Source organism: Abramis brama (genome assembly GCF_963993115.1).
Source record: "Abramis brama genome assembly, chromosome: 14".
Taxonomy (NCBI): Eukaryota; Metazoa; Chordata; class Actinopteri; order Cypriniformes; family Leuciscidae; genus Abramis; species Abramis brama.
In genome coordinates this window covers 38,904,227-38,920,591 of record NC_139976.1, presented here as the reverse complement: position 1 = coordinate 38,920,591, position 16,365 = coordinate 38,904,227, and the positions used below count along the sequence as shown (strand labels likewise).

Below are 16,365 nucleotides of genomic sequence, written 5' to 3'. Positions count from 1 at the left end.
CATTCAAATAAAGTCCCAACGGCAGGTAAACATCCCTCACAACGCTAGAAAAGCTGAAGGCCTTGATCTGAAACACCTGTAAGAGCAGTGTAATGGACTGGAGCGACAGCAGAAACACTTCTCAACCTGTTTGGAGAGCAACTCCTTGCAGAGCTGGTAGAGAGTGATGAACTTTCTGGCCAAAAGTCGAGCCTCGATGAAACCCTCGGCCACCAGCATGATCTCACAGATGAGCTCGAAGTCTGGCACCACCATCGCACACGGCCTGCCGGACACACACACACACACACACACACACACACACACACACACACACACACACAGAGAGAGAGAACAACATCGTGACTGTGAGCCTGCAAACACATCATACATGCTCTGGAACTACTGCACATTACTGGTGACACTATCACAGTTTCTGATGTGATGCCTGAGGCGTTTTTGTTTTGTGGATCAGTCACATAAAAAACTATCATTTCAGACAAAATATAAATTTTTCCACATGTATGTTAGTTTTTTTGTGCAATTTTTTTTATTAACATTATAAGTGAACCTCAAGGAACATTAAAATTATATATAAAAAACATTTTTTTATAAATGAGAGCTTCATAAATCACTATGGAGAAAACAAACAGGAAAAAATGAGTGAATGCTGACTCTACAGAGCGAAACACGGAGCTCTTTACTGCTGGATATGGACGGTAAAAATGAATTGTAAACTTGTAAATCTCTGTAATAAAAGAGTGCAGGTGGCACCGGTCTTCAGACGCTGATGTGTGAAACGGCAGAACGGCACGTAATGAAATGCTAATCCTCAGCGCACCTGAAGAGAGCCTTGAGGTTCTCTGGCAGCTCGGTCCTGCCGGCGTATCCGGGGTTCATGGTGATGAAGATGCCCACCGAAGGGACCAGCTTCACATCCTCGCCCATGAAGTTAAACCTCGTCTTCTTGTCTCGAATGGCATCTTGAATACTTTTGACCTGATGGATCATACGTTGGCAATATAAACGACACAGAATATGTGTTACTTGCTCTTCAGAACCAATGAGAAAGTCAGAATAAATCATAAGAGTGCAAAATCACATTCATTTTCTGAACACAATAACCCTGGTTAGTGAGATGTGCCATGAGCTCTGAGATGAACATCTGTGGAAGCCCTAATGAAGATGAGAGCTCCCTGACTGAACTGTGTTTAACAGCTTCCCATAATCCACTACCCAGAGAAAAGCTGCGTACTAAAACGAAGCGTTGCAAATCATGTAATCGAGTTTGCACTTTTAAACAACTTTTTATTTCTGTACGTTTGATTATTTTGCAATACATAAAGAAACGTTCATTGAAAATAGTGTATAACATGCAAAATGACCTTATCTTACATTTTCTTGATCGGTTGACATATAAGAAGTCATTGTACCATTAAAACACCCTTTCATAGCTCTATATCTGTGCACGCTGCCGCCGGCGAGAGCGTCAGTGGATGGAAGTCATTCTCTTTCAGTGCTAGAATGCTTGTTTTTCAGCGAATGCAAATTAGATTAGCACTTAACCATGAACACAAAAGCCACACCACACAAATGGCTTTTAATTGGTTTATTAAGACCAAGCATTCGATCTCCGCCAGAGCATCAGAGTGTCCACGAGTCTTCCTACGGCGTCGTTGGCAGGCGGTGTGAACGCACAGCATGGACAGTGTTGGTGAGTGGCCGAGACTGTTTCCAATGCAATGCCGTGAGCCAATCATAACAGTGGGCGTTTACTGACACGCCTTAAAGGAGCCGCGCCTTAAAAACGGCTCATTTTAGACTCGGTCAGAATGAGGGTTGACAATAGCCAGTGTGCAAAAAAAAACAAAAAAACATTATAAGTGAACCTCAAGGAACATATTAAAATGATATAATATATATATATATAAAGAAAAAAATCCGAGACATGACCCCTTTAAGAACTTCATAAATAAAATAAAACACTTCCAGAAAGTAGGCCACTGAAAGCGAGCGATCACGGTTGTGCTCTCTAACTCATATAGGAAACTGTACAAGAGGCATGTCTTGTTCAACGGCCAAATCCACTGACCTTGATGAAATAATCAAATTGAATTTTCTGTTATAAATTCATATTTGCCACTGGTCATTGTGAGACAGAGAGGAATTACAGGCCAGAGATTAATCACTATATCGGGACACAGGCTTGGTTGTGCTTTAATGGAATATTTAATGAAGCGACAATCAAGAACGATCTAATCGGATTAATGCGTCACAGCGAATGCTCAGTCTGGCAGGGTGAGTGGATCAGGTTAGTGTCAGCGAAACACAAGTGCTTCAGGCGCCTCGGCACTGAGGACAGTCTGAGAGCGCTCCGCTAGAGGCAGATAAACACTGACATATAACATTAAGCATGAGTCACATATTGCTGATGGAATAAGATATGAGCCGTTACTTTGCCACGGCCTTACATGAGCTCCCAATCCCACACTACATAGAGCCTTCATGAATATTACATATCGTTCTATAGCAACGCATCTAAGCCCAGCACAGGCATATATAAAAAAAGCATATTTTATATTTAAGTCACATTGCTAATTAAATATATGAAAATTTAGCAGCAAGTCCAAGCTGCTTTTTCACATACAGTGAATGTGAATGGTGACCAACTCTGTGAAGCAAGACTTTTAGTGAATTCAGTCTCTTCAGTCTCACACAAAGCCGTTTCTTGTTTCCCCGATGACGTCCACTGTGTGGAGCTCAGACATGCTGCTAAACACCTCGTGCTGGCAGGAGAGCTGCAGTGAGGCCAACGCTACAGCTCGCCTAGCTCCTCTCAACACTGATACGTCTGGAGCTCCTTCTGTTTGCTTTAGCTTAACCAAGTGAATAATTGATTCTTTCTGTCTTTGTGAAAAATACTATTTCGATGGACTACACTCCTGCGAAATATCCTCCTACTGAAAATGGATAAGTTAAACAACAGGCACTCATCGCTCATCCGAGGGCCTGACGAGCGGCTCGTATCATTACTCTGATGTTCTGATGCACTGTAAAGTGTTCCCCATGACAGCTGCTGTCTGAAAACACTACAAAAGAAAAGCTAATTCAATTTTTATTACAAGGGAGAAACACCTTTCAGTGTCAGACGAGTCTTTCTAACTCACAGTAAAAGTGCGCAGTTCCAGGAATTGCCCATTAAAACCTGTCGCACTGTATCAGAACTAAATGTGTCTAAAGGACGAGCAGCTACACATCATCATCATCATCATCATCATCATCTAATGGAGTCTGCCAGCATAATGATGACGATTCATTACAGCTCCAGCACACACTGTTTTCAGCTTCCCTGCGTAAACTGTGTTTTTTTGCAAGGCATAAACCTCAGTGGCAAACAGCAGATATGCCGAGCACTTCCCACACTCCTGACCCTCTCACCTGCACCGCCACCACTGACAGCACCTCCACCGAGATCCGGTTGAACTCGTCGAAGCAGCCCCAGGCTCCCGTCTGTGCCAGGCCTTTGTAGATGTTGCCACATGACTGAGGGAGAGAAACCAGAGACCTATGAGTGCATCATGGGAAAGCATCAATCGCAACCGACAGAATCACGCAAAATTATGCAGGAAATCTTTTGTTTTCATGAGCTCACGGTCCTCGCTCCGCTGAAACTAAGCAGGCGTTTTCTGTGTGGATGAGCAGCATTAGCAAGAACTCTCTCTGCGCTCCAGAGTAACCAGCGGCTCACCGTTGTCTCTGACCAGCGCAGGGCAAAGTTACTTTAATTGCGTTCTAATATTGCGTTTCTCCCTAAAACATGACTAATTGCGTTACTTTTTACTGATTATAATGTGTTATGTTTCTCTTGCATTACTTTATGTCTCTAGACTGAGTCTCGATCTCTTCCAAGACTTTGTTTATTTCACTGTGAAGTGTTTTTAGTAAACAGTAATGCATTCAACAACATAACCTATTTAAAGGGGACATATCATGCCAAATGCACTTTTTTAGCCCTTAAATGCATTTTGTTGTATATTTGGAGTGTTTAGAAGTACAGAAAATATGAAATTATTCACTTCAGGTGCTTCGTTAATATCTTTATATTCTGTTTTGGTCATATTTTTCAACCTGTTACGATTTTTCTGTTATCTATGACGTTTTTTGAACTATTACGTCACAGTATTTGCAGCGGAACTGCCAAATAAGGACATTGACTTCCGGCCCAACACTTCCAGCAATCCGCCATTTTTATTTCTCGCTGCAATTTTGTAGTCCAAGCTAAAGGATGCAGAAGTTACGAGAGGGTAAGTTAAAATGTTCGGTTGTTGGATGTAGTAACCCACACGCTTCATTACACCGTCTAATGTAGATGAACTTCCGCGCTTGTTACAGGGCGCATGTTTAACTGAAAGAACGAGCAGAGAGAGAGACCCGGTCGCGCGCGCGCACTCTCTCTCTTCAGAGCCAGGCGAAAGTGTAAACAAGACTTCACCGTCTCCAAACTAGACGCGGTCTTGCTCTCTCTCCCTCGCACATATTAATCAAAATAAATCGACACGGTGGTAAAAGGTCGGAAGACTTTAACAGTAACACACCATTGCGATACATCCATATGAAGACGTTGTTCTGCAGGTTCGTCGTCTTCATTTTCATCTCGCTCCGGCTCTGACTCTGGCTCGAACATGTAAGGCTGGCTGGACAAGTCTTCCGTTGTTGACATTTTGTTAATAACGTGTGAATAAAAAGTTTCTGTGCCGCTAGATAATCGTATCTCTGCTATCAAACTACAAAAATGGCCGAACGGGGTGGAGTTGAACCGAGTGTGGGCGGGGTATGAAGTGTCTCAATTGTATTTAAAGAGACCGCACCAAAACGAGTTGCTCTCAGACGCACATCAGAAAAGGGGTAGAAAAGGGGCCTGTGGAGCTATAATAATGAGGAATTCAGACCCAAGCATTGCAGTTCCGCTTTATATAGACTACAAATGTATGATTTATATGTAAAAAGGAACAATTTAAAAGCATGATATGTCTCCTTTAACACACCTTAACTTTCTTTTAAAACACATATAGAAGATGTTTATGGGCGATTCCACAGTATCTGTCCACAAGGGGTGTAATGAACAATATAGATTGAATAATACCCAGTTGTTGTCATTTTTTTTATTTTTAGTTCACTATTTTGTTAAAGATAGATGTAAGAAATAATAAAGTTACTTTTATCCCACTAGGCCTTGGCATTATCGTGTAATGAGACTTTATTTTATTTCCGTCCCCAGAAATTGCGGATGTCACGGTGGGACATTCAGTGCATCTGGATTTTTCCTAAGTCATTTCTTTCATTTCCTTTAATAAAATCCTGAATTTTGGCGCAAAACATTTATTTTGGTGTGTCTTCTACAAAATACTACTACTAACACTGAAAGTAGAATTCCCTTAATCCACCACGATGCAATGGAAACATTTACTAACGTTCGTTACACTTTCTGTCCAAGCAGTTACGCACGTTAAACTATGATTCTAAAGGAAGCGGAGATATAATTTTTCCATGTAGTTCTATCAGTAGCATAACGATACAACCATCTTGTGTGGGTTAAATTCTCATATGCGTTGCTACATGATAAACTGTTAATAAATCGGGATAAAACAGGGGCCGAGATTTTCTGTCCAAAAATCATAACGCTCGAACATTTTATTCTGACGCTGAATTTCCATCTCCTAATGTCTCAACGGTTCTCATCAAAGAAATAAGATTGTCTAGGTCACGGTCGCTCTGCGTGTGAGAAAGTGTTAACAGGATTTCACGGATTTCGACGAATGTGGGTAAGTTTGTGGATTCTGTCCAAAAGGTTACGAACGTTAAAATGATACGAACGTGGTAAACTTTGGTTAAGTAAACATTAAATGGGATCATTGTGGTGAGAAAGGATAAAAGAGTGTGCAAGTCGGATGATTGCGAGTGGTTTCGGACCGAAAGCGTCGTTCATCGTGAAAGAGCATGCATGAATGGTGGTTTTATACATTTTGACAGATTCTGCACATCTTGTTCGTAACTTAGACGGAAATTTTCAGTCTGTCCAACTTCCAACGTTGTTTTCTGCGTATTTTTGACTCAATAAGCTGTTCATGAAAGTCAACATCGTCAATGACATTTTTCTGTTTTTTTTTTTGTTGGTTTTTTTGATGATTTTTTTTTCTGTCCAATGTTCGTAAGAATATAGCTTAGGCTGACGAAGTTAACACGTTAATAGTGCGTTAACACAATCTGTATGATCTTTAAATTTGATAGTATGATGACAGGTTATTTTAATGTGTTATGAACTTGTTCTATTCTTGTTCTATTCTATGCCAGTTTTCATGAAATGGTATTATTTTGTGTTACAAAGGCAATCTTGCAGGATTGTTTAATTTTTTCCGTCCCCGTTACACACGTTATAACTTAGCACACTTGTAGGAGTTCCTTTGTCTTCTACATTTGGCAAATAAATTTGAAAAATATACCTGTGGTATTTGTTAGTAATTTTGCTGGCTTTCAGTTTATGAACATACCAGACTCAAAAATGCACCTTTAAGTTTATAGAACAGATAATATTAGATGGCCACCCTGCCTGCATGGAAGTCATATTACCAGTTTTGTGAACTATACACAACGCATGACTCATAACTATACCAAATTAGGAACAAAGTAAAACATGAACTGGGATTCAACCAGATTTTATTAAACTGAATTAGATTAAGTACACTTTCTGCTTGAACTTACATTGTTTTTCCGTCCATGTTACATACGTTAAATTTGACATCAACTCAACTTTGATCAAAGTTTACTAGTTTACCATTGCCAGATTTATCCTGCCTTTCACACAGCTGTACCCCAGGTTTTCTCAGGATGTTAACCTGAGGACAATGGCTTTCTCCATGAAGATTGATTTTTGCAGGCTGTTGTCCTTGCAGTTAGCCCTAAACTGTGGAATCGCCCTTATACTCTGAGCACTTAGAATATTTCCTGAGCCCTAGAGCTCCTGCTTGCCAGAAGATCTCCGAACATTACGGGTTATATTTCTTTTTATTGAAAGTAATGTTCTTTGTTTCTTTTTTACTTTTTGTCTATTCCCGCACGCATGAGTGTGCATGTCTACGCAATGTTTTATGCAAATTTTAAAATAAAAACAAATAGTAATGTGTACATTTATAAGGTAATGCATTACTCGTTAATGTGTCGCTTTATTCATTACATAAAAAGTAATCCGATTATGTAATGCATGTTCCTTGTAATGCGCTACTTTACTCGTTACATTAAAAAGCAATGTGATTGTGTAATGTACATTACTTGTAATGCATTGTTACATCATAAAAGAAATCTGATTATGTGGCGCACATTACTGGTGATGCATGCACACTGTCCCAGACACAGACGGGATAGACTGGGTGTCAGCTGTGGTCAGTGTGGTGAACCGCGGTCAGTAAAGATGAGATCAACACGTCTCCATCGACAGCAAACGCTGAGGAGGCCAGAATACTGACACGGCTTCAGAGGTAAACAAGCCCAGCCTCAGAGCTTCACTAATGGACCCCATGATGGGCGAAGCACCTTAGGAGATCTCTCAGAAGACGGAGGACAGCATCAGAGCAATAACACGGACACTCAGAGTCATCACAGAGAGTTCAGAGCTCGCTGTGAACTTGATTAAAAGCTGTTCCGATCAAAACAACACTGGTTATATTGAAAATATTATTAGGAGCGTTTCTAGCTTTCCATCAGTCACATGTCCCCATATTTCCACACTCTTATGGAAGGCCATAACTGTGTTTACCTGAAGTGCAGAGTCACTCATGAGCAATAAAGAGCTGCCGCGCCACTGACACACATTAGACGAGTTCTGCACAGTGAACAGCAGGAAGTATCGCCTCATCCAGCCTTATAAAGCACAGAGAGACTCTGCACACGATTCAGTGAGTTTGGGTGGTGAACTGAATGAATCAAACCTTTTTGCAAACTAGTTTAGCGATTAGATCAACATAGTGATTAATTTGTGAATTTGGCATCTCTAGCTCTGATTCTGAACAGCTGATAGAAAACACACATGATATGATTGCAGAAGTATTATCAGGGAACATTACTCTCTGGCCAGTCTACAGTAATCATCATCATTCTTCACTGAATCACAGCGATCTTTCACTGGGGCTCGTGCATCAGTTACTGCTACTGCTACAGTACACTCAAGTCCCATTGCATTGTGGGATACAGTGCTGTTCGTTCACACGTGCGATTCGATTCGGTTCGATTTGCGTGGAATGCACGAACTGATCAACTGTATTCCTTCAGTGTAAGTGACTGTGGATAAAAGCGTATGCCAAATGCATGAATGTAAATGTCGATGCTAAAGCCCATTTCAGCAGCCTGTGATGCTCTAGTTCTGGTCACCTTGTAGTCCATCTGCTCGGAGCAGTTGAACACGTAGACCATGATGCCCAGGGCTCGGCCCAGGTCCTTGGTGGTCTCGGTTTTGCCGGTGCCGGCGGGACCAGCCGGGGCTCCGCTCATGACCAGATGCAGAGACTGGGTCAGTGTGATGTAACATCTGCGTTCGAGAGGAGAAGAACCAGCTTTAGCAGACAAACACCAACACAAATGTTCAGTTGCATACAGTATGTGGCGTATAAATATAGACTTCCTCAAACGCAACTGTTTTCCCACAGCTAAAGTCCTGTTATTACAGTGCTGACCAGAGACCCAGTCTGAGCAAACGGCTCGACTCTGGGAGAACGCATCACCTTTTACACCTGATGTTCCACATTGCCTGTGGTGTGTTTACTGATGACCTGTCGGAGAACAAACGCAGGATATTTGGCAAGCCTGTACCCCTGAAGAGTCCTTCAGTGAAGATAATTTGCATTATTAAGCAAGGACGGCACTGTTTTACATAATTTACACAAACAGGCAATGTTCCTGAATCAACATCCTCTGCTGGTCTAGGAAAAACAATCGGATTCTGATTCTTTTTTTAGGGAATTGAAAATGATTCGAGTCAGATCAACTGTGTTATGTTGAACTCAAAAGCTGTATATCAATGTTGTATATCAAAGCTGAATTTACTCCAGTCTTCAGTGTCACATGATCCTTCAGAAATCACTCTCATATTATGCTCAAGAAACATTTATGATTACTATCAACAAAATAAAATCTAAAACAGTTATGCTGCTTCGTATTTCTGTGGAAACTGATTTTTCAAGATTCTTTGATGAATATAAAATGCAAAAGAGCAGCATTTATTTGACATACTGTAGAATAATTGTTAACATTATAAATGTCTTTACTGTCACTTTTGATCAATTTAGTGCGTCCTTTCTGAACTAAAGTATTCATTTCTTTAAAAAATATCTTTCCAACCCCAAACTTTTGAACAATAGTGTAAATTTTGTATGATCCCTAATTCTTAATATGCAAGTCTGGAGAGTTTCTGTTAAGCTTGCAAGGTTCAGATATTGATTTTATAATAAACCAAGCAAAACAGCAAATGAAATATTTTTGGGGAAACTAATTTAAAGCTTTAAGAAACTCTATAAGTGAGCCAGCTCTGCAGATGAATCACTTCAGCGGCCGCGTATCTTAATGGAGCCATCTGTGCCACCGGTGTCATGTGTCTGCACACTCGCTCTGCTCAGCGAGAATGAAAGACGGACGTGACACGCGGTCAGCAGAGCTCAGAGACGCACCATATGCTCGGGAAGCTGCACTGCCATTTACTTGACCATCAAACAGGAGCGTCTCTGCTTTGTTATGCTTTCAAAGGGTCGAGCGCTGAAGACAGATCCTCCCGAGCAGCCTGTCCTCTTTCAGCTTAAGGCCATCTGAGGGACGCCCGTGTCTCTGTGAGGATGTTCAGAACGAGTCACTTCAGACCTAAAGCTGTCCGTCAGGGCGTCTCACCTGTCTGTGAGCGGAGTGATAACTAATCGAGGAGTGTTGCCCAGGTACTCGTACGAGTAGAGGAACTGTGCGTCGCAGATGTTGGCGAAGCAGTGCTTCTCCTCGCCCCAGCGGTGCCGGAGCTGGGACAGCCAGAGAAAGCTCTGAGAGCTCTCCACCTGAGAGAGAGGAGAGGGAAGGGTTAGCAGGAGGCCTTCCAGTGAGAAGAACACAACATGAGCAATCGCAGGAGAGCACATCGAGATTATGCTGGCAATGCTGTGAATAGAGGCAGAATTGAATATTCTCTTATGAGGAGCCTGAAGGCCTGTTCACATGACTCACGCAGTGAACTCAACGTTAACCCATGCAGTGTTTCAGTCAAGCATCGCATCGTGTGTTCAAACCATTTCTACTTCTGAAGGCCGCCAATGATTCACATGACGTATGCAATGCGTTTGGAATTCAGACTCTAGTAGTGTTTAGGAATACACAATATCACAATATCAGGAGAGAAAATTCATTATTACTGTTTAGTTTTAGAACTCTTAGAACTTTAGAAATTGTTTACAGAAATAAAATCACGTTTCGTGAACAAAAATACAGTATTTCTTATCAGTTCTAAGCTCAAATACATGTTTTCACTGTTGAATGTGCTCCTGCTCTCTGGCTGACATCAGCTTCCAGTGACGCTGCAATGCAGAGGTCGACGTCTAAACCCTGATGCCAATCATGTGAAAAGGCCTCAAGCCAATCTGACTTCCATCCTACAGAACCGTAGCCTTCAAGTGTGACCGAAATATGAGTAAATCACAGGAGAGCACATCGAGACTTTCATTATGCTGGCAAATTGTGTGAATAGAGCCAGAATTGAATATTCTCCTATGAGACCCCTAATGCATGTGTGGGCTCAGCTCATCTGCAGAATCTGAAGGAAATAACTCTCGATATGGGCAGATGGGATGAGACAGAGCTGTACCTTCTGCACAATGATCTTTTCCACCACGTCTCTTGCATGGACGTCAATGGTGCAGATGGTCATGACCTTCTGCCGGTCTCCAGGGGTGAGCTGGCCGATCAGCATGGTGATGAGGGTGTTCAACTGGCTCACTTGCTTTCTATAGTGTTCCTTCATTGCGTTCTCATATCTCTGCTCCAGGCTGGAGAACGCAAAGCCTACATCGGTGGACCACCAGATCTGAGTGCAGGTGAGAGCCACCTGTGGAAACACACACGCTCTGTTTAGCACTGTGCTGATTATTACAGCTGGTTTATTACTAATTATATTATCAGCACAACAATGAGTGAAAAGTTTCACACTGATGTCAGGATGTCTGCGTGTTTGGTACAGTATGTGGGTCACTGACACACTTGTGTCCACGTAAAAAGTAATAAAATGTAAGATGCACACACGTGTGTTCAAGGTGTAAGAAAAAAAAAGATGAATAATGATATAATGTATTGATGCAATATATATATATATATATATAAATATACATACAGAACTGAATCGTCACAAAAACTTTATCAGTCGCACATGTTTTAAGCCTTGCCAATTTAAGTACTATTTATGCATGAACGGACAAATACAGACAAAATTATTTGTCGAATATCTTAGTAAACATGTCTTAAGTGAACGTCAACAGTTGAGAAAGAAAACGCATGTGTATCAGTATATCAGAACTGTCCATTAAGTCTTAAAGTGACGGCAGCCTAATATTCCTGCTGCCGTCGTCATTAATGTTACTCAATTATTCACCGCTCTTGACTGAATAACGTCTGTAACTCTCATAAGGATGAATCGATATTTAATTTGTACAGTGAAGACTATGCAGTGTTATTTTATATTTGATTACTTTTACCTATTCATTTTTTGTGTGTGGCTGAAACCTTCTCAGGCCTACCTGAAAAACCTGAAGAGCACAGTTCTCTCATTTGTATCTTGTTCTATTGTATTTATTTGTGATATTGCTTGTAATTTGGTTATTTGTAAAAATAAATAAATAAATAAATAAATAAAAAAGAAGGATAATGCCAAAATACTTTCATTTTCAAGAATTTCCTCCTTTTTTATTCATTATGACATCCGGACAGTCATTTCACTCCGACATTTTTGACTTAACACTTCCAAAGAAATATCAAAAAGAATTTTAATTCAGAAATTAAAACATGTTCATAACAGATTGTTTAGTTTGCGAAGGTACAAGGAAATTGTCAATGTCACAAATGTGCTGATTCGATGAGTGACCAGAAGAATGTCTTCTGTCATAACATTCTTCAAATCCCTGCAATTTTTATTCACAGGTTTGAATGAGACTTTGAATCCCATCTTCGGTCTCATACGTTTGCATCCACTATATCTAATGAATAATCATGATTTACAGACACATGCATCACTGTTGCCCCGTTGCTGTTAGGCAGATTGCGAACACCTTTATCTTGTCTTCACGTGCAGACACACCCTCTGGCTCGGATATAGTAATACTGCCACAATTATCTCTCAGTATCTTAATTCTATGCAGCAATTCTATTTCCTCATAAATATTCTCTCGTTCAGAGACAATCAGCCTAGGGGTGTGTCAGATTCATGTGTTAATGGATGAGGTACCTGTGCCGGGTAGTCGAACAGCCACTGTTCCCTGGGCTTCTCTGAGTAGGCCTTGATGGCCTTGGTCATCTCGTGACGCACAGTGTCCCGCATGGCGTCCAGAACACGGTTCAGCCACACCTCCACCTGGACAAGCACAGCTCCATGCATTAAACCACTCCAGTGCCATGAGAAGCTTGTCAGCAGCCTCATACTGTAAATTAGTTCCACTACAAATATGTATGCATCTGTCTAATCCATAAGCAGATGTCTGAGGAGCGCTGGAGCAAAACTCCACGAGAATGCAGAACTTCAGCCGCAGGATTAGACAGTAAACCACAGCATTATCAGCTTTATAACAGCACATCCTCCAAACATGACTGCATTTAGACCCTTTCTGAAGAAAGTGTTTCCCTGTGGAAAGTGCTAGAGGTTTCCATCTCTGATACTCTGGACTCTAAATCTGCACAGCACACCTCTCCTCAACAAGAGCATGATCTGAGGTGTCATTTCAGCCCTATAATGCCTTTGGTAAACTGTGTCTCTGTGAACTAACTCCTCTAATTGCCCTCCTGATAATTGCTGGTGCATTGTGGGTAAGGTGTGCAGACGAAGCCGGCTGTACCTGCCCAGTGCAGTCGCAGGGCTGGCTGAAGGGGACGTACTCGTCCTCCTTGCTGAACATGCCCAGCCCCGTCTTGGTGAGTTTGCCGTCGCCGTCCGTCTCAAACTTCAGCCTCGCCATATTGTCAAACAACTTTGAAAGGTGTTTCTGAACCTGAGGGAGAAAACGCAAGGCTTCACAACTGCACAGCTGCTGTTCCGGCACAAGTTTGTCCTAATGTGACACATGGAAACTTGCAGTTTGCCTTCAAGACAGTTTGGGAAGCAGGAATCAACACTGCCATCTAGTGTGTGCAGAAGGCACATAAATGCAGCTTAGCCATGAGCAAACCTCATCCTGAGTGCTGCAACATTAGCACAGAAACATATGTCACATGATAGGGACGGTGGTATGCTCGGTGTGCTGTACCTGGTGCGGGTCAGTGCCACTGGACAGGATGTCGAGCAGGTCAGCTGAGGAGATGAAGTAGAAGCGTGGAAAGGCCAAGCGTTTGGTGTCCAGATACTCAGACAGGGCTTTTTCACACAGAGACAATCTGCAAGAACAGGGGAAATCACTTTCACTCAATCCCAGAGATAATCATCAGCTCAACGCAAAGCATCATGGGACACGTGTGCTTTCTGAAATGAGGTTCCTTAAAGGAATAGTTTACACTGTCAGTCACATGATGCACAAGAAATAAACGCCATCAAGAAAGTGTTCAAATGTGCCATTTTTAATTGATCATGAGTTTGAATGAGATTTGTGAGACTGTCAGTGTAAAGACAGACGTCTGGAACGGCTTCAGAATAAGTGTGATAGAGAACAGGTCTTTATTGTAGATTCATGATGCTTTATTCGGCCTTTCTAATGCTGGACAGTTTAAAGACACCCACACCGAGAACAATAACTACAACCATAACTAGCATCCACATCAACAAACAATAACTACAACCATAACTAGCATCCACATCAACAAACAATAACTACATTAGTGTCTACAACGAGGAACAATAACTATAACTATAATGGTAACACTTTACAATAAGGTTCATCAGTTAACATTAGTTAACATTAGTTAGCATGAACTAATAATGAACTGCACTTCTACAGCATTTATTAATCTTTGTTAATGTTAATTTCAACATTTACTAATACTTTATTAAAATCTTGTTAACATTAGTTAATGCACTGTGAACTAACATGAACAAACAATGAACAGCTGGATTATTATTAACTAACATTAACAAAGATTAATAAATACTGGAACAAATGTATTACTTATTGTTAGTTAACAATACATTAACTAATGAACCTTTACTGTAAAGTGTTACCACTAAAATTATATTAACACCTATACCTGTTTATTATAATGTTCTGTTTATTATAATGTTTATTATAATGTTCTGTTTATTATAAGCACGCTGAAGTTTGTTGCTTTTGTGTCTTTAAATGCTTGAGCTCTTAAAGCAGGACTGATTCTGATTGGCTGTCAGTGTTTTATTGTTCATCGCTCTGAAAGTGATTCCTCTTAGTCTTTATCGTTATAATTATGGACTCCACTTTTCCATAGAGTTAGAATGATCTTTAAACCGTTATAGTTATTGTCTTCAACTTTTGTTTTAAGGAAAAGAGCTGGTCAAGCATTCTGCCTAATATCTCTTTTTTATGAAGGAAAGAAAGGAATACGGGGAGCTGGAGCAAACTAAGGCGACACAGGTTTGGAGTCGGCTACTCCTGTGAGGTGATCAGGTGATCGCGGCAGACCTGCTCTGCATGTCCTCTAGTTTGCTGTAGAGCCCAGGTTTATTGGTGGCCTCCACAACGATCGGGGTTCTTCTGGCGTCCAGTGCCAGCTCTTTAAAATCAGCATCGATACCGTCAAAGCATTTGGAATCCTGTGGAGACATTCATGAGAGAATGAGTCGAGACAACTGAGTTTGCCATAAAGAAAAACCTCAAAGAACCCTCTGACATTCTGAGGAACATCTGTGTCTCGGCCGCAGGCGCCCAGCAGTAATTATCCAAATGTTTTCGGCCAAAAGCATTTTCATCTCTCATCTAGATCTATGAATAGAGTCCCAGAGGGCAGGACAAGATGCTACTCTAATCTTTCTCCATTAAAGTCTGTTTCTTATTTCCTTCTTTACTATTCCGGCTGTTTTTACATGTGTGTGTGTTTGGTGGCTATTCGAGGGCAAGATAAGTTTTCAGTCAAGAAAGAATGAATAATAATAGAAACACATCAGCAAGACCGACCTCGGGAAGCTGGGAGCGAATGTCATCCGATCCGATAAAGATGCTCTCCAGGTGAGACCAGGTCCTCTGCACTTCAAACCAGATGGAGATCACGGAGTCAGTCACCGAGAGCTTCCTCTGCCACGTGGAAACTTCCTCCAAGAAGAACGCGATGTACTTGGATGTCATGAGGTTCTGCAGCTGCACCTGGTTGTCCTCCAGCGTTTCGATGAGCTCTTCGTTGGACTTGAGCAGAGGGATCTCAGTGCGTGGGTGAGGCTCGAAGTCGAAGGCCATGCTGGTCCAGGTGGCGTCCAGCTCGCCCAGCACCTTCTCCATGCCCATCTCCTTCACGGCCCGGTCCACGATGCCCCGCACCTCGTCCTCGAAGTGGTGCAGGTTGAGGCGCAGCAGGTCGGCCAGCGTGGTGTCCAGGTCCATGGTGAAGTGGACCCCGGTGGCGTTCATCAGCTGGAGCCAGTGGCGTGCTCGGATGGCCGGGTTCTGCAGCTCTGCCACGGCTCTCAGCGAGATCAGTGTGTTCTTCACGGTGCCGTCGAGTCCGCTGAAGGCGTCCCACGAGCGAGCCTCTTTGTCCAGCGCTCGCAGCTCTTTGGAGAAGCGCTTGCACTCCATCTCCATGTCGTCCACGTTGATCTGCCTCCAGGGCGTCGTCTGCCAGGCGTCCAGACTCGACTGGACCACCAGTGCCAGATCCCACAGCTCCTTGAGGATGGGCAGCTCTTTTCGGCACTGCTTCAGCTGTTTAAAGTCTGATATGTTCACTTCAAAGAGATTAGCCGACTCGATGAGCCCAGCCATCAGAGTGTCCATCTTCTGGATCTGCTCGTGTGCGGCGTCCAGCATCTCATGCGGATTCACACAGTCAATTCTGAAAACAAATGGAAACCATATTTCACCAAGCTGCAGCCTTCCGGTCTCTCTCTTGAAGCCAACACGGAAGTGACTTAAACTGCAGTTCATCGACTGGCCACTAGAGGCCGGCTGCAGAAGAGACTCAATCCCATAGACCCCCATGTTAAAATGCCCA

The 16,365-nt window shown here is 42.2% G+C and overlaps 1 protein-coding gene across 1 annotated transcript in view; it reads right to left on the bottom strand.

Annotated features, from left to right (window-relative positions):
• dnah9 (dynein, axonemal, heavy chain 9) overlaps nucleotides 1-16,365 on the bottom strand; it is a gene marked incomplete at its 5' end in the record, with an annotated part of 111,943 nt that overhangs the window by 74,514 nt on the left and 21,064 nt on the right. The window contains 11 exons of the mRNA XM_084135755.1: nucleotides 127-265; nucleotides 821-978; nucleotides 3,418-3,522; nucleotides 8,401-8,557; nucleotides 9,907-10,064; nucleotides 10,865-11,104; nucleotides 12,494-12,619; nucleotides 13,098-13,250; nucleotides 13,506-13,632; nucleotides 14,844-14,974; nucleotides 15,336-16,206. Of these exons, the coding sequence (XP_083991881.1) occupies nucleotides 127-265; nucleotides 821-978; nucleotides 3,418-3,522; nucleotides 8,401-8,557; nucleotides 9,907-10,064; nucleotides 10,865-11,104; nucleotides 12,494-12,619; nucleotides 13,098-13,250; nucleotides 13,506-13,632; nucleotides 14,844-14,974; nucleotides 15,336-16,206 (2,365 nt within the window). The remainder of the gene's footprint in view (nucleotides 1-126; nucleotides 266-820; nucleotides 979-3,417; nucleotides 3,523-8,400; nucleotides 8,558-9,906; nucleotides 10,065-10,864; nucleotides 11,105-12,493; nucleotides 12,620-13,097; nucleotides 13,251-13,505; nucleotides 13,633-14,843; nucleotides 14,975-15,335; nucleotides 16,207-16,365) is intronic.